The 22,737-nt window shown below is 43.7% G+C and overlaps 1 protein-coding gene across 1 annotated transcript; it reads right to left on the bottom strand.

Annotated features, from left to right (window-relative positions):
• Window positions 1-3,896: 3,896 nt before the first annotated feature.
• On the bottom strand, window positions 3,897-22,065 carry LOC102421629 (zinc finger protein interacting with ribonucleoprotein K-like). The gene is given in 4 exon segments (XM_023745497.1): window positions 3,897-7,634; window positions 8,730-8,853; window positions 21,424-21,546; window positions 22,046-22,065. Coding segments are annotated over 3 exon segments (1,359 nt in total). The 5' UTR covers window positions 21,508-21,546; window positions 22,046-22,065; the 3' UTR covers window positions 3,897-6,483.
• Window positions 22,066-22,737: the final 672 nt, after the last annotated feature.

The raw sequence follows: 22,737 nt of genomic DNA, 5'->3' as shown, positions 1-22,737 counted from the left end.
AGTTTTTGCCTATTGATTATGATGTCGGCTGTGGGTTTGTCATATATGGCTTTTATTATGTTGAGGTATGATCCTTCTATTCCTACCTTGCTGAGAGTTTTTATCAAGAAAGGGTGTTGAATTTTGTCAAAAGCTTTTTCTGCATCAATTGATATGATTATGTGGTTTTTTTCCTCTCAATTTGTTTATGTGATGTATTACGTTTATTGATCTGCGGATATTGTACCATCCTTGCATCCCTGGGATAAATCCTACTTGGCCATGGTGTATGATCTTTCTGATGTACTGCGGGATCCGATTTGCTAGGATTTTGTTGAGGATTTTGGCATCTATGTTCATGAGGAATATTTACCTGTAATTCTCTTTCATTGTGTTGTCTTTATTTGGTTTTGGTATTAGGGTGATGCTGGCTTCATAGAATGAGCTTGGAAGTGTTCCTTCCTCTTGAATTTTTTGGAATAGTCTGAGGAGGATAGGTTTTAGTTCTTCCTTGAATGTTTGGTAAAACTCCCCTGTGAAGCCATTTGGCCCTGGGCTTTATTTTTATTTTATTTTATTTTTATTTTAAAAATATTTTATTTATTTTAAATAAATAAATTTACATTTTTAATGTGACTGGGGATAAGAGAATAAATAATATTTATAAAACTAAACTAAAATAATAATAAAAATAAAATAAAAATAAAATAGAAATAAAAAATAAAAGAAAAATTAAACTAAACTAAAATAAAATAAAATAAAAAATAAAATAAAAATAAAATAAAAACTAAATAAAAAATAAAATAAAAATAAAAAATAAATAAAATAAAATAAAATATAAAAACTAAATTAAAAAATACAATAAAAATAAAATAAAAATAAAAGCTATATTAAAAAATAAAATAAAAACAAAATAAAAATAAAAATAAAAAATAAAATAAAAACCAAAATAAAAAATAAAATAAAACTAAAATAAAAGTAAAATAAAAAAATAAAATAAAAATAAAAACTAAATTAAAAAATACAATAAAAATAAAATAAAAATAAAAACTAAACTAAACTAAAATGAAATAAATATAAAAGATAATAAAAAGAGCCGAAACCGGTTTGGCTCAGTGGATAGAGCGTCGGCCTGTGGACTGAAGGGTCCCAGGTTCGATTCCGGTCGGGGGCATGTACCTGGGTTGCGGGCACATCCCCAGTGGGAGATGTGCAGGAGGCAGCTGATCGATGTTTCTCTCTCATCGATGTTTCTAACTCTCTATCTCTCTCCCTTCCTCTCTGTAAAAAAATCAATAAAATATATCTTTTAAAAAAAGATAATAAAAAGAAAATAAAAATAAAAGAAAAATAATAGAAAAATAAAATAAATATAAACTAAAATAAAAATAAAATAATAATAAAAAATAAAATAAAAAACAAAATAAAGTTAAAAAAGTAAAATAAATAAAAATAAAATAAAAACAGTAGTTGCACCAGTCTCATTCCCACCAGCAGTGCAGAAGGGTTCCTTTTTCTCCACATCCTCTCCAACACTTGTTGGTTGTTGATTTGTTGATGATAGCTATTCTGACAGGTGTGAGACAGTACCTCATTGTTGTTTTAATTTGCATCTCTCAGATGACTGAGCAGACATTTTTTTAAAAATTCTTACCTGAGGATAATTTTCCATTTTCAGAGAGAGTGGAAGAGAGAGGGAAAGACAGAGAGAAACATCGATGTGGGAGAGACACATTGATTGGTTGTCTCCTGCATGAGCCCTGACCAGGGCCTGGGCCAGGGAGGTGCTTGCAACCAAGGTACGTGCCCTTGACTGGAATTGAACCCCGGGACCCTATGGTCTGCAGGCCAACACTCAATCCACTGAACCAAACTGGCTAGGGCCTGAGCAGACATTTTAACAATTGTGATAAAGACAGTGTAAATAAATGTATGAAAAAATGCTCACCATCAAAAATTCTTAAGTAAATAGAATTAAAAAGAAAGTGAGTAAATACTATACTCATTTATGGTGATAGTATTTTAAAAGATTAACCATAGCATGTGCTGGCAGGGTTGCAGAAACTGTGAAATTTTCATTACTGTGGGTGGATGGGAATGCAAAGGGAATGGCCATTTTAGATCACAGTTACACATATCTTATAATGTAACACATTCACCTACAAAAAAACACTATATACTAGGTGTACCAGTTAATAATGGTGGATTTTGTAATTAAAACATGATAATGTCAAAAGAAACATCAAAAGTGCTTTATTCAAGGTAATGTCCATTGCTAGCTACACATTTCCCCCATCTTTCAGGTCATTTGTGGATACCGACCCAATAGAACTTTTCTTGTTTTGAGGCAAACCATTCAGAGACCCAATTTTCCACTTCTTCGTACGTTTTGAAGTGCTGCTCAGAAAGTGCATGTGTCATCTATTGGAACAAGTGCTAATCTGAAGGAGCAAGGGCTGGTGAATATGGTGGGTGGGTTAATACTTCTCAGGCAAGATCTCTCAACCTGCCTTTAACTGGTTTTGAAGTGTGTGATGGTGCATTATCATGAAGCAAAATTACTTTGCTGTGTCTTCTGGCCCATTCACCATCAAAGCATGGTTCAAATTGATTATTTGTTGTCGGTAGTGATCAGTATTAACAGTTTCACCTGGTTTTAGAAGCTCATAATACACCACACCTTCCTGATCCCACCAAATGCAGAGCATTGTCTTCTTTCCGAAGCGATTTGGCCTTGCAGTTGATGTTGATGATTGACCTGGATCAACCCATGATTTTGTGCATTTGGGATTCTCAGAATAAATCCACTTTTCATCACCAGTCACAATTTGATGCAAAAAAGACATTCTTTTGTGCCATTTTAGCAAGATTTTACTGATGACTTTTCGGTTTTCCATTTGTCTTTTGTTCAGTTGATGTGGCACCCATTTTCCTTCCTTTAAAATCTTTCCCATTGCTTATAAAAGATCAAAATTGTTTGCTGAGCAACCTTTAATTTTTCTGCAAGTTGTTTTTGAGTTTCACATGCATCTTCATCCAATAATGCTTGTAATTATTGGTCTTCAAACTTTTTCGGTTGACCTGAATGTTTTTTGTCTTTCACATCAAAATCATCTCTTTTAAAGTGTTTAAACCAGCGTTCACAAGTATCTTGAGATGGAACATGTTCACCATAAGCTTCCCGAAGTATACAGTAACTTTTTCTTCAATATAATGAATTAAGACTTCCCCAAAATGCTCTTTTTTTGGCATGAAATTTTAACTTTTTTAAGCATAAAAATATCTATGATGTTAACACCTTCAGCAAATTTGACATATGAAGTTTTGAAGCTTGTTGTCAATACAACAAAATAGTATACATATCAAATCGCATATATCTCAACATATTAAAAAAAATCTGCATTATTAAATGGTACACCTAGTATATAAAAGGCTAAGTGACCAACCGGTACATATGATGTGCACTGGCAATTTAGAAATAAATGTTGACTTGCACATGCCTGATACATATAAAGCTCTCACTGACACCAATTGCACGTGTGTGTTTCCATCTGTCATTGTTGATCATGAATTTGGTTGACACTTCTATTATAGAGAAAGAGTGAATAGCAATATTAAAGTATTTCTTCTAATTAATTTCCTTTCAATGTTCACGAATCTGTGCACCGGGCCACTAGTATCTATATAAAGTGAAAGGCCCTGGCCGGTTTAGTTCAGTGGGTAGAGCATCAGCCCGATGATTGAAGGGTCCTGGGGTTGATTCTGGTCAAGAGCATGTGCCCAGGTTGTGGGCTTGATCCTCAGTAAGGGGCGTGCAGGAGGCCGATCAGTGATGTTCTCTCATCATTGATGTTTCCATCTCTCTCTCCCTCTCCCTTCCTCTCTGAAATCAATAAAAATATATTTTAAAAAAGAAGTTAATGCAAATATTCCTAGCCGATTTATTTATAATATCCCAAAGCTGGAAATGACCAAAATCATAGACAGATCAATAGATAAAGTGGTAATTCACAGATCACAATACTACTCAGCAGTAAAAAATTAACTATTCACATAAGCATTTGTATTGAATCTCAAAATAACTGTGCAGCATGAAGAAAACCAATATTTGTTAAAGAGTACACACATTATAGTGCCTATAAAATTATAAAAATATGAACTAATGCATTGTAATGGAAGGAAAATCAATACTTGCAAGGAGGACTGGAGAAATAAAGAGATTATAAAGGGGCAGGAGGTAAATATAGGGTGTGCCAAAAGAGTTATTGGTATGGAAATTAATACAATAATTAACAAATAATAATACAAGAATGTACTCTGCCCTGGCCAGTGTCACTCAGTCTGTTGGGCATCACCCCCACACTTAAAGGTCACTAGAACAGGTCAGGGCACAAGCCCTCCTCAAACCCCAGTAGGGGAGAGCAGGAGGCAGTGATTAATGTATCTCTTTCATATAGATGTTTCTCTCTCATTCACCTCCCTTCCATTTCCCTAAAAGAAACAATATAAGTAATGTTTAAAATATTTTTTAAAAACTCTGTGTTTTGGGTGCTCAAAATTGTAAATCTATTTTTGCTCCACTGTGTATATTGGTGACAGATAAGTTTGTTTCATGTATGATGGTTTCACAGCTTTATATGTACATCAAAGCTCACCAAATAGTACACATTAGAAAAGGGCAGTTTGTTGTATGTCAGTTTTCCTATTCTGGGAGGAAGAGCCTTGCCTCAGTGGCAGGAAATATTGGCAAGCAGTGTAGATTATTGCCATCAGAACCAACAGGAGTGCTGAGTGGTTACAAAAGACACAAACTGGGATTCATTATAGGATTATCCTTCCTCTATCTTTGAGTTCTTGCCTGTTGAGCAACAACCTTGAGGTGAACACCCTATAGGGGCCAGGGGAATCCACACCACTTTTATATTATTTTTTCTGCCAATGGCTTCAGCTACAGGAAATAGTTATGGAGGTCCTCAGAATGTCCTAAATGATCATACGAGCCAGAGGCCCTGGAATAATTTTGGATTTATGTCAAGAAGAGGCACTTTTCATCTCATTTAACTATAGTCTCTCCCATTTCCATGAAAACAGTGTTTCTGTCCCAATACTAATTCCACCTCAGAGTATTACAAGTGACAACAGTCTATGGAATTTCATACATCATGGCACATGTCCTCTTTGGAGCATGTATAGAGTAGTTCTCTAAACATTGTTGAAACTTATATAATACACTAGAGTCCCGGTGCACGAAATTTGTGCACAGGTAGGGTCCCTAGAACTGGCTGAAAATCAAGGCTGATTGGGGGCTTCAGATTGCTGGCCGGGGCCTTCCTTCTCCTGGCTGCCAGCTGGGGGCCTTCCTTCGTTCTGCACCGCCCCCTGGTGGTCAGTGCACGTTATAGTGAGCGGTTGAACTCCCGAGGGGATAATTTGCATATTAGCCTTTTATTATATAGGATATTGTGAACAGAGATCATAATTCATATTGTTTGTATAAGCACAATGAAGGCCTCCTCTTTAGGATGACCATTGACCTCACCAATAATGGAGACACCAAACTTCAAATTAAAAACAAAAAGTCATGTACACTTTCATTTAAGGCCTTGGTCAGCAATACAAAATTAGCCAATATTAGACAAAGAGGAATTTTCTGCTATCATGCTATGACGTCCAAAGCACAAAAGTTTGGGACCACACCATATCCATTTATCTCTCCATGCTGACAGATCACAACTTTCCATTCCAATCATCCCAGGCAGTGAATAGAACAAATGAATTAAAGGTATAAAAGAAAAAAACAACTTTACAAAAACATAAAAGGAGCAGAGGACAGCAAGCAGTTTGCAGGTTGGTGAATTAGAACCTGAAATAATTCATCAAGCTAATGTGAGAACTACAATGTCCCTGTCAGAAATAGCACTTCTTAGCTGAGGACAGGTGCTCTGGATGAACCCTGGGTCAGGTGCATTCCCTAGTCAGAGATAAAGGAATGAAGATACTGCTAAGAGGTCATAATAATCATAATTTCCTCAAGCACAAGTGAGAACACAGAATATATTTCCCCTGAGCACACAGGTGATGTTACCAATGCACATTCTTCAGGTGGTAGAGGTGAAATTGTTTCAGCCACAAATATATGCAGTGACATCAATCGGGTATTAGGTCTGGGCAGGTTGGCAAATGCAGATCCTTCAAGCCTCATTTGTACTTGAAGCTTATGAAGAATCTAGCAGAGTGTATGTTTTGACAAAAGGAGTTTATATTTGGTAAATGGGTCCCAAAGTATCTCCTTCAGTGTTTTCATTCTGAGTGAGAAAGATAAAATATGATCTGGACATTTAAGGCTTTTCTCCAGTGTGAACTCTCAGGTGTGTGAACAGACTATGTTTGTGGCTAAAATATTTCCCACACACACTAGACTCAAAAGGTTTTTCTCCAGTGTGAACTCTTTTGTGTTTAAGGAGGTGATTATTGTACCTAAAAGATTTCCCACATCCACTACACTCAAAATGTTTTTCTCCAGTGTGAACTGTGATGTTGAATGAGGTTAGAGCTTTGACTGAAGGACGTCCCTCAATCACTACATTGATACAGCTTTTCTCCAGTGTGAACTCTGTGGTGTTGACTGAGGTTAGAGCTTTGACTGAAGGACTTCCCACAATCACTACACTCATATGGCTTTTCCCCAGTGTGAACTCTGTGGTGTTGACTGAGGTTAGTGCTTTGAGTGAAGAACTTCCCACAATCACTGCACTCATATGGCTTTTCTCCAGTGTGAACTCTGTGGTGTTTAATGAGGTTAGAGTTATGACTGAAGGACTTCCCACACTCACTACATTTATACGGCTTTTCCCCAGTGTGAACTCTTTTGTGATTAAGGAGGTGACTATTGTACCTAAAAGATTTCCCACATTCACTACACTCATAAGGTTTTTCTCCAGTGTGAATTTTCTGATGTTCAATGAGATTATAGCTTTTGCTGAATGACTTACCACAATTACTACACTCATAGGACTTTTCTCCAGTGTGACCTCCCCTATGTTGATTGATGTTAATAATACATCTAAAAACTTTACCACATTTGTTACACTCATATTTCACTTCACCAGAGCAGACATCCTGATATTGAACAAATTTATGTCTGTGGTTTGCAGCATTTTCACGTTTGCTCCACTGTTGATGACTTTTTCCACTGAGAAATTTCTGTGAAGTCTCACTGCCACTGTGAGGCTCCTCGGTATTAAGAGTTGCCTGGGGCTGCAACAGCCCTGAGCTGGCTGGCCAGTGTTTCCCAGTCTCTCTAGTGGTTGAAGGCACCCCTGATAAGTAGAAGGTGCAGCTGGTCACAAAGGAGGCCCCATCCATAGCTTCTTCCCAGGGCTTCTCTCCACTGGTATCCCTCTGTTGCTGGTGATGGTTTACATTGGAAGAGAAGTTTCTCACAGATTTGTCACTGAAGAAGGCTTTCTGCTCAATGTATGCTGCTTGTGACTCAGTCAGGTGCAGAATAACTTTTAAAACTGAGAAACATCGTTTACAGAGATGGGTCTTCTGGGTTGCTGTAGCTGTCTTAGAAGCCATGAATTTTGACTCTCCTTGTACAGAAATACTCTCATCAGAACAGGTGTCCTCCTTTTCTGTTTTATGCCAACAACCTGAAAACCAAAAAATGATGAGAAAATGAATGTTGACTGTGGTGACGGGGGAAATTCCATTACAAAAGTATGTTGCACATGTTACCTTGGAAAATATTTGCAAGAAGGATTTACAAGATGCTGCTATGAAGTTCTGGGCTACTGAAGATCAAAAACAATAAACACCTCAAATGAAATATGATACAAACATGGCAGGCACTACATGGAACACAAGAGGGATCACACACTCATTCTTCTGCTAACAGCATTCAGCAGGGCTTCTCTGCTAGTGACATGAGCAAGCTGTGTAGAATGTTGGTTACATCTTATTCCAAGTAAAATTCAATAAATGAATAGCTTGTGTTTGAGGTCTACTTAAGCATGTATGTGCACCTCATAACACATGTGCAGGTCAATGTTGGAGAATAATGCAGAGAAAGCCTTGCAGGGGGACAGGTGATGCAAAATGTTATCTTTTCCCCATTTGCCACTCAACAAGGCCAGGCCTCCTCTGAGACCATCCTGCATGTTCACCCTGTAAAAAACCAGGGTTCTCCCTGCACTTTCCACTGTAAAATTACATAAAACCTAAATATTCCAAGTATTAATGAAAGACAACAGAGGTGAGCAGCCAGCACTGGCCCAGGGCAGCTCAGCATGCAACAGTATTTGGGGAAGAGAATATTACAAACAATGGAAGGAGAGTCTCTCAAGAACTGCCCATGGTTCATGTAAGTAAAGACCATAACCAGGCACAGGCAGTCACCAATGATCTTTAGCAGGAGGAAGGGTGCAGAAGTGGAAGCCAGGGATCTAGACATAGTCACTCTCCCAGGAAATGGAAGTTAAGGTGGGTCCCATTAAACTGTCTGCAAGACTGGGGACTTCTACACACTCCCTGCACACTCTGAGGCAATGGGGTTAGGGGTGCTTGGTGAGTCCATTGCTCAGGGCTCTCCACACAGCTCAGCACTGGCATCCACAGCACATTTTACAAGAATGTGGGGAAAATTGGCAGAGCCCCTGGTTTGGCTGTGGGAGGGAGAAAGTTACATCTGGAGAAAAAAGGTAGAGAGGCCATAACCTCAGGACAGTAGGAGAATGTGAAAGTCTTACCTACAGATGATATAAGTGCAAAAACTTCCAGCATCACATCGTAGTATAGATGTCTCTGATCCTCATCAAGCAGTCCCCACTCCTCCTGAGAGAAGGCAATGGCCACGTCCTCAAAGTTCATATCCTGTTATAATGGGGACAGGTGACCCATGATCAGCATCTCTCCTATGATTTTATGTTTATCATACTCCCCACCTTCCACACCCATCCCTCCACATCTCTCCCTCTACTACCTTCATCAAAGGAGGTATCAGGCCTCTGTCCCATCAAAGTAACTCTCTTCTTATGTTCCAACTGATACTTTGTCTTCCCACAACAATAAAGGCTGATAAGCAGATAGAAGATATCTGAGTTCTGGGCCTCACATGTAGGCCATACTTCCTCTTAACAATACAGTTGATGTCCCCAACATAAGGTAGGGAGAGATTTTGGCCATGAAGAGAGTGTGAATGATTTGTCATTGGTTTTATCAGACATTCCCTTGAAGTGCCCCAGATTGTCCTCCAAGACCCAAAAAAGCATGGCATCACACTTCACCATTTGGAACTCAATTCCAGGATGCTGAGTCCATCACTTTGCACTAATTCTTTGAAATACAGTTCTTTGAAACACACTCCTCTCACACAGCCTATTTCCCAGAGTCACAACTTCAAAGAAAACAAATACACTGTAATGAGGCCAGGTTTTGTCCCAATCACCTTCTTTTCCAAAATTCTAAATCACCATTCTGTAAAGTATTTCTCTCCTACCCTCTGCCTTCCTAATGCCAGTGGAGATTTTCAAGCCCAGGTGACACTGATGTATGCTATAGTGTTCCTAATGGTCACTGTATCAGCCCTCAACAATTGACAGGTGTGTAAATACATAACACCTAAGCTCTGTATATTGCATGTAGCATGGCAACACCCCTCTTTTCAGACAATTACACTAAAATTCCACTTATTATATCAGCCAAGCACCCCCCAAAATGGATTCACCTTTCATTCACTCTTTAGTCAATGTAAAGACCCTATTGCCATGAATTAACATACCCTCTCCAAGTGCACATCAGTCTTTCTAGCACACCTCTCTCACACCTGCACTCCCACAGCCCTATCCCCCATAGTCATCTTCTTAACCTCCTACTCGTTACTTGGCATGTTGTGGCCTAGAAAATGAATGCCTGGTCAATTCAAAATGGATGAGGTACTTCCTCAACTTTGGTAGTCCACACTCAGAGAAGCAGCCTTGAATCCTTATATAAAGCCCTCCCTCCCTGATTGAGAACCACATCAGATCTCAGATATCCAGAGCCCACCTTCACCTGTGCTGCACTTGATGTCCCTTCACGAGTCATAGTCTTCATCATTCAAGTCCCATCACCTATGTCTCTCTAACCCATGCTCAGTGAGTCTCATGCCCGCAATTCCACCAAATTGACTGCAACTCCCCAGGCCATACCAATGGTCACCAAAAAAATCATGGTAAGAGTTTAGAGAAGTAAATATGGACCAACCCCAGTTTTATCATCTTTGAAATACTATTTAGCATCCAATTACAGACAAACATAACAAAACACAAAAGGTGATCTAGAACTCCCCCCATAAATTTTCCACTACCTTTTTTAAAGAAGTCTTCATATTGAACTGTTCATCAGAGTTCTAGATGCTCATAAAATGCTCTCTGAAATAATCTAACAGATCAAAAATAAAAGTTTTTGTATCCCCAATAAACATTAATCTATGACTTTCTCCATCTCAATTGATGTTGATTCCATACCTCCAGCTGCTAATTTCATACCTTCACTTCATCATTGAATATTACCTTCCTCTTTCCCAAACACAAAATTAGAAAATCCAGATGTCCACACCTAAAATACTAATCCAGAATGCAACTGCGACTTCCCCTCCACAAGGGCAAGTTACCATCACACTCACCAAGACCAACATAGCAACTTCTTTCTTTGTCTTCCTACCACCTCCCTCAAAGGCATATTGTTCATCATGCTGCAGACACAGGGAATCTAATGAGACCTGGGTCAGATCACCTGACTCCACTGCTCTAATTATCCCAATGATCCCATCACCTGGAGAACCAAATCCCAAGTTGTGACAAAGCTCCTCTAGGCCTGACTCCTGTCCCACTGTTACCACTTTTATTTTTTTAGAAAAATAAAAAAGGATACCTGCATGTCCCTAAACCAACTCAGTCTTTACTCCAAGCATTTGCACATTTGCACATTTGCACATTTACCTGGGAGGACCTCCTGCATCTCATTCCACAGGTTGCCAATATCTGGGAGCACTTCATACAACTCGAGACCTGGACTTAGGGTTCTGGACTTAGTGTGTTTGCTTAAGGTTCCCAGGCCCAAAGACTGGAAGAGTGGCAGGACAGTCCCAAGACTCCACTATCTCATACACCACAGGAGTGTGAGGCCCTGAAATAAGCTGCACAAATCAGTATCCCTAAGCGATTCTGTACTAGCAGGAATCTGTGGAAAGAAAAATGTCTGTTGAGAACCTGGCAACCACCGCCAGGATCCGTGGGCTCAGGCTGCTCAGTATGTTTGCCAGCCCCAGGCCAAGTCACCTGGAGATGCCTGCATTACCTCAGGGCTTCAGCCTTCAGTGCACATTCTTGCCTAGTTTCTTATCTTTCAAAGGAGTTCTCCTTTCTATCCTCAAAGGGTATCCTCTCCCTTCTAGTTTGTTCTTCCTCTGAGCCTTTGGGAAAAGTTTAGAACTCTACTTCAGACAATGTCCCTCTTTTATTCTCCACCATCCATGGTCCTAGGTTCCTGAGAATGAAACTAAAACTTCTCATTCAAAAATTTGCTTTATTTTCTCTGTTGCCCTTAAGTACAAAACAGGCCCAAGATTCCAGAATCCTCCCAACTCAGCCACATCAACCAAAACCTTACAGGGTGTCATTGTAGCCTGTCACCCTCTTTCCCCCATCACAACATGTATCACCCACAAGCGACTCACTGTTTTGGATTCAGTGACCTGGGTTTCAAGACCTGATAGGCACCAGCACCCAAGGATGGAGGGTAAATGGAGTGAGGCTAGTAGAACTCTGCAAGCAAAGCAGAGTCTGGGAGGAACATAGGCCTCAATACTGGCTGCTGCTGCTCATCAAGCTATAGACAAACCACTGCACAAAGGGGATGCTGCTTCTGATGCCTTGTCCTAGTTGTGACTCAGCACTGGAGCCTCTGACTTCATTAACAGAACAAAGAGCTCAGAATGAACACTTTGAGAAAGTAGCGGTAATACCCAAACCAATCAACACTGGTATATAAACCTGTCCTGGGCTTTCGTTGGCTAAATGCAGCCATCATTGGGTGCATTGTCCTTTGGGTAACTTACTTTTTCAGGCCCAACAGATGGCATTAGGATCTTAGTCACTGACTGATCAATGCAAACATTGGTGTTGGGGCGCTCCAGTGGCACTGGGGAATGACAACTTTAGGATTTGGGGACTGGTCCCAGATTTCTGGGAAGTGTCTGCAACTGATCTTTTGAGATACTATTTCAGATTCCATGAAGCTCTGAATTTTCCCACATGTGAAAAGCATTATTTTAATTATTCCCAAGGACCACAAATCTAAATGGTTATGTTGTTTAATTTTTTATTTGATTTTTAGGGAGAGGGGAAAGGAAAGGTAAAGAGATTGAGAAGGCTAACCCCTATTTTGTAAAACTACTGTTTGGAATTCTCTGCTATTCTTTAGACAGCCTCTTTTTTTTTTTTTTTAAATATATTTTAATGATTTTTTACAGAGAGGAAGGGAGAGAGATAGAGAGTTAGAAATATTGATGAGAGAGAAACATCGATTAGCTGCCTCCTACACACCTCCTACTGGGGATGTGCCCAAAACCCAGGTACATGCCCTTGACCGGAATCGAACCCGGGACCTTTCAGTCCGCAGGCCGCCGCTCTATCCACTGAGCCAAACCGGTTTTGGCTAGACAGCCTCTTACTCTAAAAAAATAACTTTGCTTTCTAGCCTGCTTGAATAATGAGGAAGATAAACTTAGCTGTCTGACCTTGTAGGCCAGAGACTAGATATGCTCAATGCCATGCCAGGTGCATTTTTTAATTGGATAGAACTGTGTAGTTTTCAAGGCCACCAGCGAGATAACTACTAAGCGCACATAGGGCTGGCTCTTTCATAAAAAGGGAAGTTCTGCTTGTAGCTCTGCTTAGAATTTGAATTCATTTTCTCTAAGACCACCGCGGTGAATAAAGTGTGACTCCAAACTCTCTGAGCATTGCTTGGTTCTTCTCCGGGTTTTTCTGTTATTGGTTCCCTGACTCGGAAGACCAACCCATGCTTGGCCTTTTTGTCCTCTGGTGATTGGACCGGGTTTGGGGCCCGGGGGGGGGGGGGGGGAACTGGACAAGCCTCTGAAAGGCGCGCCCTGCTGATCTTAGCAGAATTAAACCAGGGACTCCAGGCGCTCCTGGACCTCAGCCAGGACCCGGCCAGTATCTGGAGAGCATGGATGGACACCTCTGGACCTGTCGACAGAATCGGTAAGGTAGGGGCCCCAGTCAGTCAGGCCCACTCTGAGTGAGTGGAAGGAGAGCTTGATCACCTCCCGGGAAGCCATAGGGTTTCCTTAGGCAATTAGTCAGAAATTGGGTGGATTGTTTAAACTCTGAGTGAATGTCTGGTGAAAGTGTGTGAGTGTGGAGGGAGGGGGCCTGCCCTCTCCTCTCCTTTGTGTGGCTCCACGACTTCGGTTACGGAGTCCGAGTGGGCCCCAACCTGCGGTTCCGCAATTCGTCATATGGCATAATGGTGACTCACCCCCACATGGAGGTGACCAGGCCCGGGGTTTATACGGGTGCACCTTAGCTAAGATGAATCTAAGCTCCCAAGGGACGCGGCCAGGCGGGTATCTGGGTGAGGATCTGTGAAAACGGGTCACCCCCTCCCTTGTCTGTCTTTTGCCACCGATCATCATGAGGTCGGGACAAAGTAAACCCACTGTTCTCAATTGCATGTTGAAACATTTTAGAAAGGGATTCAATGGGGATTATGGAATTAAAATGAGTACTGAAACATTGAGGAAATTCTGTGAAGTAGAATGGCCAGCCTTCGGGGTCGGCTGGCCCTCGGAAGGCTCTTTAGATGAAGGATTGGTCAGGGCGGTCTGGAATGTAGTCACAGGAGACCCTGGACACCCAGATCAGTTTCCCTACATAGACAGCTGGTTAGAAATTGCTCAAGCTTTGCCACCTTGGGCCCGGTTCTGTGTGTGTAAGAAGGGACAGAGTAAGGTTTTGGTAGCAGGAGTGAAGAGGCAGGTAGGGCAGGAGCAGGCTAAGGAAAAGCAGGCAGGAGAAAAGAGAATACAAAGAAGGGCCAATGTAATAGCAGTGGCTTTCAGAGGTTCGGGCCCCCAGACAGCCCAAAAAGGGAAGCAAGAATACAGATCACGCCCTGACTGGTTTGGCTCAGTGGATAGAGCCTCGGCCTGCAGACCGAAGGGTCCCAGGTTCGATTCCGGTCAAGGGCATGTACCTTGGTTGCGGGCACAACCCCGGTAGGGGGTATGCAGGAGGCAGCTGATCGATGTTTCTCTCTCATCGATGTTTCTAACTCTCTATCCCTCTCTCTTCCTCTCTGTAAAAAACCAATAAAATATATTAAAAAAAAAAAAGAATACAGATCAGGAGGGAAAGGAAGAGCAAGCCTGAGACGGGACCAGTGTGCCTATTGTAAGGAAACAGGGCACTGGAAAAAGGAATGTCCTAAACAGCCAAGCAAGAAAACAGGGCCCCCTTTTCTACTCAGTCACTATCAACCAGAGCCACCTGAAGCAGACCTTATTGGGCTGGCAGCAGCTGACTCTGACGAGGACAGACCAGGCTCTTTTCAGCTGGGCTCCCACGAGCCCATGGTCAGAATGAAAATTGGGGGCCAGACTGTGGACTTTATGGTTGATATGGGAGCGGAACACTCAGCAGTCACACAGAAAGTAGCACCTCTTTCAGGAAAGAAAGTCACCATTATTGGAGCTACTTGAGACGAGACTCATAGACCATTCTGCCGGCCTCGCCAATGCCAACTTGGCAGCCACCGAGTAATTCATGAATTCCTGTGCTTGCCAGATTGTCCAGTATTTCTGATGGGTAGAGACCTTTTAGCCAAAATGGGGGCAGAGATCACCTTTGCCCCAGATGGCTCGGCACAGCTGCGCCTAGGTGAGGAGACTTCTCCAATGATCCTGTCCTTAGCAGTGCCCCAGGAGGAAGAATGGAGACTTTATGCCCCTCAGTCAAAGGCCGCACCTTTAGAGCCTGAATTAGAGGAAGAATTTCCACTGGTCTGGGCAGAAGGAAATCCCCCTGGCCTGGCCAAAGACCATGCCCCGATACTAATTGACTTAAAGCCTGGGGCACAGCCTGTCAAAACCCGCCAATATCCAATTCCAAGGGAGGCAAGTCTAGGAATTCAGGTCCACTTAGACCGGCTACTTCAGTGGGGACTCCTTAAAAGATGCCAGTCACCATGGAATACTCCCCTCTTGCCTGTCAAAAAGCCTAGAAGTAATAACTACCGGCCGGTTCAGGATTTGCAGGCTGTTAATGAGGCCGTTATAACCTTGCATTCGGCGCTGCCAAACCCCTACATACTTCTAGGACTCATTCCATCAGAAGCGGAATGGTTTACATGCCTAGATCTAAAAGATGCCTTTTTCTGCCTCCGATTAGTCCCCTTCAGCCAGTCCCTTTTTGCTTTTGAGTGGGAAAACCCAACTACAGGGGCCAAGGAGCAGTCACCTGGACCAGACTTCCACAAGGATTCAAAAACTCCCCTACTCTCTTTAGTGGAGCACTAGCATCTGATCTAAGTTCCCAGGACAGGACTTGGGGTGTGTTCTACTTCAATATGTAGACGACCTCCTACTAGCCAGCTCCACATGAGCTCAGTGCTGGGAGGGGACACGAGCCCTCCTGAGACTGTTAACTGAAACAGGTTACAGAGTGTCCAAGAAAAAGGCACAGATTTGTCAGAAGGAAGTCAAGTATCTAGGCTTCCAAATCACCCAAGGAAAACGAAGGCTAGAGACTGAAAGAAAGCAGGCAGTATGTGCCATACCAGTCCCTAGCACCTGGCGGCAGATTCGGGAATTCCTGGGAGCAGCAGGGTTCTGTCGAATCTGGATCCCAGGGTTTTCAGACCTGGCCAAGCCTCTCTATGAAGCTTTAAAAGGGGAAGAGAAGGCACCCATTGATTGGGGCCCCGAGCAGGAGAAAGCCTTTATCACCATAAAGGCAAAGCTCACGGAGGCCTGGGCACTAGGGCTACCAGATGTGACATGGGACTTTAATCTCTTCACACATGAGAGCAGCGGGGTAGCCCTAGGCGTTCTAACACAGGAGTTTGGACCCTGGCAAAGACCAGTAGCCTATCCCTCCAAGCAGATTGACCCAGTTGCCTCCGGGTGGCCCTCGTGTCTCAGGGTCCTTGCAGCCACAGCATTATTAGTCAAAGAAGCAGATAAGCTTACCCTGGGACAAAACTTAAATGTAAAAGTACCTCATTCTGTTATTACCCTAATGGAAGCTAGGGGACAGAACTGGCTAACTCATGCTCAGATGACTCAATACCAAGGACTGTTATGTGAAAATCCAAGGGTACGACTAGAAGCAGTAAGAACTCTTAATCCTGCTACCTTTCTACCCATTGCTGAGGGGGCCCCTGAGCATGATTGCCTAGAAGTCCTAGAGGAGGTTTACTCTAGCTGGCCAGATCTAACAGATAAGCCCCTAAAGAATCCAGACTTAGTATTGTTCACAGATGGCAGTAGCTTCTTAGATGAAGAAAAAAGACGAGCCGGATATGCAGTGGTATCAAACTTTGAGACAACTGAGGCACAGGCCCTGCCTGAAGGATGGTCAGTGCAGAGGGCAGAACTTTGGGCCCTCGCCAGAGCCTTAGAACTCAGTAAGGATAAGCGTGCCAACATCTACACTGATTCACGCTATGCCTTCGCTATATTCATGGGGCTATATACAAGGAAAGGGGGCTCCTGATAGCGGGAGGAAAAGGAATAAAAAATCAAAATGAGATTTTAAAGTTACTAGAAGCAGTTTGGGAGCCTAAAGAAATAGCCGTCATTCATTGCAAAGGTCACTGGAAAGGGAAAGACTCAGTGTCAGAAGGAAACCAGCGTGCAGACGCAGCAGCAAAGCAGGCTGCCAAAGAACAAGCAGCACCGGCACGGATCATGTTGGCCCCCGAATTACCTGAACCTCCAAAATACACTCCTCAGGAGGAGGAATGGGCCCAGCAAGAAGGGGACAAAAGAACAAAAGAAGGTTGGCGGATACTCCCAGATCATAGGGTCTATGTCCCAGAACAGTTAGCCCATAAGTTAGTCCTCCAGCAGCATGAACTTACTCATTTAGGAAAGACTGCTCTAGAAGCTTTGTTAGGCAGATACTACCTAATTGCCCGTCTTCCCTCCTTCTGTGCCTCAGTTTCTCAGCGTTGCCTCCTCTGTGCCCAGAACAATGCCAAACAGGGTTCTGTGGGACCGATAGGAGTTCAGCGCTGCGGGCAAACTCCCTTTGAGGACTTAGAAGTAGACTTTACAGAAGTAGGGCCTAGCAGAGGAAATAAATACCTACTAGTCTTTCTTTGCACCTTTTCAGGCTGGGTCAAGGCATATCCCACTCGCACAGAAAAGGCGAGAGAAGTCACTAAGGCATTGCTAAAGGACATAATTCCGCAGTATGGAATGCCTCTGACCATAGGGTCTGATAATGGCCCAGCCTTTGTAGCAGAAATAGTACAACAGGTAACTAAGACTTTAGGAATTAGATAGAACCTACATACAGCTTACAGGCCTCAGAGTTCAGGGAAAGTAGAGCGCATGAACCATACTCTAAAGCAGGCTATGGCTAAGCTATGCCAAGAGACAACCCTACCCTGGACAGATATCTTGCCTTTTATACTCCTGTGGGTATGCTGTGCCCCGAGGGCCAGGGTAGGCTTCTCTCCCTTTGAAATTCTATATGGTAGACCCCCTCCCTTAATTCGGCCAGAGAGAGATTTGGGGGAAATAGGAAACTTAAAAATCCAGAAGCAACTACAAGGACTTGGAAAAACTGTTTTTGAGGTCCACAGGTGGGTTACATCTCTCTAGGAACAGCTGTACATCCTTATAAACCTGGAGATCAGGTTTGGGTAAAAGACTGGAAAACAGAGTCCCTTAAGCCAATTTGAAAGGGACCCTATCCAGTCATACTAACCACCCCCACAGCTCTCAAGGTTGCAGGACTGAACACCTGGATCCACCACTCCCGGGTGAAGGCAGCCAACCAGCCGAGCGACACCCAGCCTGAGTGGAAGGTGACCTCTGACCAGAAACACCCGCTGCGGATCACCCTTAAGAAGACAACGGACCTGGCCGATCAACCTGCTCCAAAGAATTCAGATAACACCCTGCTGAATTCTTCCTTACACTAATTTTTCTTTCTTATCTTCTCTTAAAGGCAAAATGCTCTGGTATTTCTGAATAATCATTGTTTTTATCTTTCTAGTAATTTTCATTGTCTTTTTATGAGTGCCACCAGAACCTGAGGCTAGTCCCAGGAGGAGAACTCTTCTGCCCTTGCTGGAACACAGAAGCACCATAAAAGTTACTGCTTCCTACACAGCAAAGGAACAAGATAAAGCTAAGGCTAATTCTTTTACTGTTACTGAATTCTCTCAATCTCGACCACTCTCAGGTCTACACTCTGCCTCTTGAGAGCTTCCTAAGTCCTCACTATCTCTATCAAACGCTTAACCTCACCCTCTCCCTCTTAAATCAGACCAACCCAGCCTTAGCCAGGGAGTGCTGGCTCTGCCTTCCCCTCTCATCTACAAGCTACACGGCTGCCCCCACTTCCCTGCATGCATGGTCTGATTCTAGTCTGTCCTTCCATTATAAAATACACGGAGGACCTCCATTCCAACTTATGCACCTCAATGAACTTTATAACACTCGGCATTTCAACAGGGGTTAGCACTGGAATAGGGGGACTGGCAACTTCCCTCTCCTACTATCAGAGCCAATCCAAGGACCCTGCTGACAGTTTAGAAAAAATAGCTCAAAGTATTGTTGCAGTACAGGATCAGATTGACTCACTGGCAGCTGTTACTCTCCAGAATTAAAGAGGACTAGACCTCACAGCGGAGAAAGGGGGGCTGTGCCTGTTCCTTGAGGAAGAGTGCTGTTTTTATGCTAACCAGTCTGGTATTGTAAGGGATGGGGCCAAGAAACCAGCTCATTGAGCTTCAAAAATAAAACAGGAATTATCTGAGATGGGATAAGGTGTGTGTGTGGGGGGGGGGGGGGGATGAGCGGGCTAACCCCTATTTTGTAAAACTACTGTTTGGAATTCTCTGCTATTCTTTAGACGGTCTCTTATTCTAAAAAAATAACTTTGCTTTCTAGTCTGCTTTAGCCTGCTTGAATAATGAGGAAGATAAACTTAGCTGTCTGACCTTGTAGGCCAGAGACCTTGTACGCCCAATGCCATGCCAGGTGCATTTTTTAATTGGATAGAACTGTGTAGTTTTCAAGGCCACCAGCGAGATAACTACTAAGCGCACATAGGGCTGGCTCTTTCATAAAAAGGGAAGTTCTGCTTGTAGCTCTGCTTAGAATTTGAATTCATTTTCTCTAAGCCCACCGCACTGAATAAAGTGTAACTCCAAACTCTCTGAGCATTGCTTGGTTCTTCTCGGGTTTTTCTGTAACAAGATAAACACCAATTGTTGCCTTCAGCATGGAATCAAACTGGTAACCTTTCCCTGTCTGGGACTATGCTCAACCAACAGACCCACTCCAGCCATCATATTTTTTATTTTTAACAAAAAAATCATATTATTAAGAGGAAAAGCAGGCTATGAGAAAATATACATAATCCTATTCTATTTGTTTAAAAACAAAAATTAAAAGGTTACGTAGTCGAACAAGTTGACATTTCCTACACTGTTTGAATGTTTGTAGCCAGTACACATTGTGAAGCTATGGAGCTAAGAGTTACTGAATGTTTACTACATGTGCAGTCCCTGGATTCAATGCTTTGCATGCATTATTATTTCAATGTAAATTGCATGAATGCAGTTAATAAAAGTCAAGGCTGGAAGTCAAACCCATGTGTCTCTAATAACAGAAGCTCTGGCTTCTAACGTTAGGCTCTGCTGCCTCCTAGAGAGTAGAGTTGGCAATGTATAACCATTAGGCTTGGGTAGGTGTTATTATAGATAACAAACAGCCACAAAGATTTAGTGGCTTATTATATTAAAGAAAGTATCTTGTTCATGCCACATGTCCTCCCTTGTTCTGCTGGGACTGGTATAAAAAGGAAGCCACCATGTAGATACCTCCTAGGTATATGAGAGATGGACAGAGATGGTGGGCAGACTCAGTGGTTCCAGACTGTGAGTGGTGACAAGATTCACTCCACCACCTTTCATTGGTCAAAGCACATCACAGTGCTGCAGCCAACTTCATGGGATCAGGAGGAGACCTGGCATTCTTTTTAAAAAAATATATTTTATTGATTTAAGAGAGGAAGGGAGAAGGAGAGAGAGATGGAAACATCAATGAGAGAGAATCTCTGATTGGCTGCCTCCTGCACACCCCCTACTGGGGATCGAGCCCGCAACCCAGGCATGTGCCCCTGGTGGGAATCGAACCTGGGACCCTTCAGTCTGTAGGCCGATGCTCTATCCACTGAGTCAAAACAGCTAGGGCAGAACCTGGCATTCTTGATGGACCCCATTAAGGCCACCACATGGTGCCAGCCTCTTTTGGGGTTGTGCAGTGGCAGAGGTGATGAATAGGGATTGTAGAAAATGACAATGTTAGTCAGTCAGGATGGTTCATTTTCTCCTCATCCAGGTGAACTTTCTCCCCGAGCTGCCCAAAACTGTCATTGTCAAATTTCAAAGTGAACCTCAGAAGAAGGTGTCAGATGTCATTGGCAGAAAACTAAGAACCCACTTCTGAGTGTGACCCTGGGTAAATACCTGACTGCCTCAGTTCCCCCACTATAGAGGAGGTGAAGACCCACATGTAAACAGTGTCTATTGGGAAGGGTGCAAGCCTGCAAGCATTCCAGCATCCATGCTCTTTTACATTAACACCAGTCTCTACCCTGATTCCAAGCCTCTTTATCATTTGCATTGCTCAGGTGGGGCTGATTGTAAAAATGCTGACATGAACAGCAATGGTGATCCTGTGGTTTCCATTCAATCTGTGCATGAACCTGTGCTAAATGCTGTCCCTCTATATTTCTCCCTATACCCATTGGAGAGAACTGGGCCTAATTCTCTCTGTGGTTTCCATTCAATCTGTGCATGAACCTGTGCTAAATGCTGTCCCTGTATATTTCTCCCTATACCCATTGGAGAGAACTGGGCCTAATTCTCTCTCCTGGTCCCTGTGTTCCTGTGTAGCCATGCATGTACAGTTGTTCAGGGGCCAGGAGTATCACCTGACTCCTCCAGCCCTCTCCATGTGTATCCACACATGGGAGGAGGGTGGGGGAGGGGGTTTAGGGGCCCAGGAGTCTTCCCCCTCAGTTGTCACCATATGCATACATACATTCCTTCCTTTCCAGGGATCCAGGATCCTTCAGTTTTTCCACAAAGGCACAGAGTCCTCCACAAACACCCCCCTCCACACTCTATTACCTCTTGTCTGTCATCAGAGTCCTCCAAAATTCTCCACCTTCCCACAGCCTGGGATTCTATGAACTGACTCTTCACTTCATCCATCCCTGGAGCCTGAGATGAATCCCTGGGGTCACCAGACACCTGGAAGAGCAGAGGCATTGAGGGCTCAGCCTGCGGGAGGAGGAAGAACACACTGTCCTCTCCATACCCCTGAGGAGATCGCCTGTGCATTTGCTGTTTCCAGGGTGCACAGACACACAAACTCACAGGGAAATATACAAACACCACAAACACAGAAACACACAGGTTACAGAACACCCCAGACACAGCTGGTCACTCAGATGCAGGGCTAACGGCCAGGCTCACAGTGACCCACTATATAGACAGAGGAGAAGACACACACACACACACACACACACACACACACACACACACACACACCAGGACAGACATACACGGACACAGAATGCAGACACAAAGAGGAAACACACACAGATACAATCAGGAACACCCAAAGGAGCAGCAAATTCAACAGACTCCCACACACGCTGAGTCAAAACAGACTCCCACACACGCTGAGTCATAGTAATGCACTGTCTTGAAGGAAAGATGAAAAATTAAGGTGTTGGTCACTCCTCACCACGGTGGCAGCACAAAGCAACAAGCCCTGGAGGCCGCTTCCTCCTAGAGGATTGGCTCAGGCGGCCCGAGAAGGCGCAGGAGGAGGAAGAGGCGGAGGAAGAGGAGGGGAATCGCCGCTAACTAAACACTCTTCGCGGGCCTGTGCGCCGCTCCGGGCTCTCGGTCCTCGGAAGCACGCCCCTCCCCCACTCCCCCCCCCCGCCCCCCAGAGTCTGACCTGGGCAGCCCGCGACCCCTCCCCCCCTCCCCCGCCCCGCCCGAACCTGGAACAAAGGTGACGGGAATGACTGGGCCGGAGGGTGGAGTCCGGGCCGGAAGTTGGGGCCGCGGCCGCGGGGGGGGGAGTGGGGGCCCAGAGGGGGGGCAGCACACTTGGGTGGGAACCCCCCGACCTAAAAGTATAACCCAGGGAGGTGTAGAAAGGGGGGAGGGGAAAGAGTCTGGGGGAGGTGGGATTTAAAGAAAGTTTTTTCCGGGGGCCCCCATATATTTAAAGGGGGGGGGGGGGGGGGGGAAACCGGTGTGTTTTCCGCAAAAACACCCCCTGGGGGGGGGGCGGAAGGCCCATGAAGAGGAGGCGTCCACCTCCCGCGCCCCGGGGGGGGGAAAAAAAAAATGCCTCCCTCGCCCCCCGAGCTCTATTTTTTTTTTTTGTAGGGGTGCGCCCTGGCCTCCTATAAAAAAAAAATA

The sequence above is a fragment of the Myotis lucifugus genome, unplaced genomic scaffold (genome assembly GCF_000147115.1).
Source record: "Myotis lucifugus unplaced genomic scaffold, Myoluc2.0 scaffold_550, whole genome shotgun sequence".
NCBI classification, from domain to species: domain Eukaryota; kingdom Metazoa; phylum Chordata; class Mammalia; order Chiroptera; family Vespertilionidae; genus Myotis; species Myotis lucifugus.
Note: the sequence above shows the minus strand (reverse complement) of the source record. Positions and strands in the feature narration are given on the sequence as shown.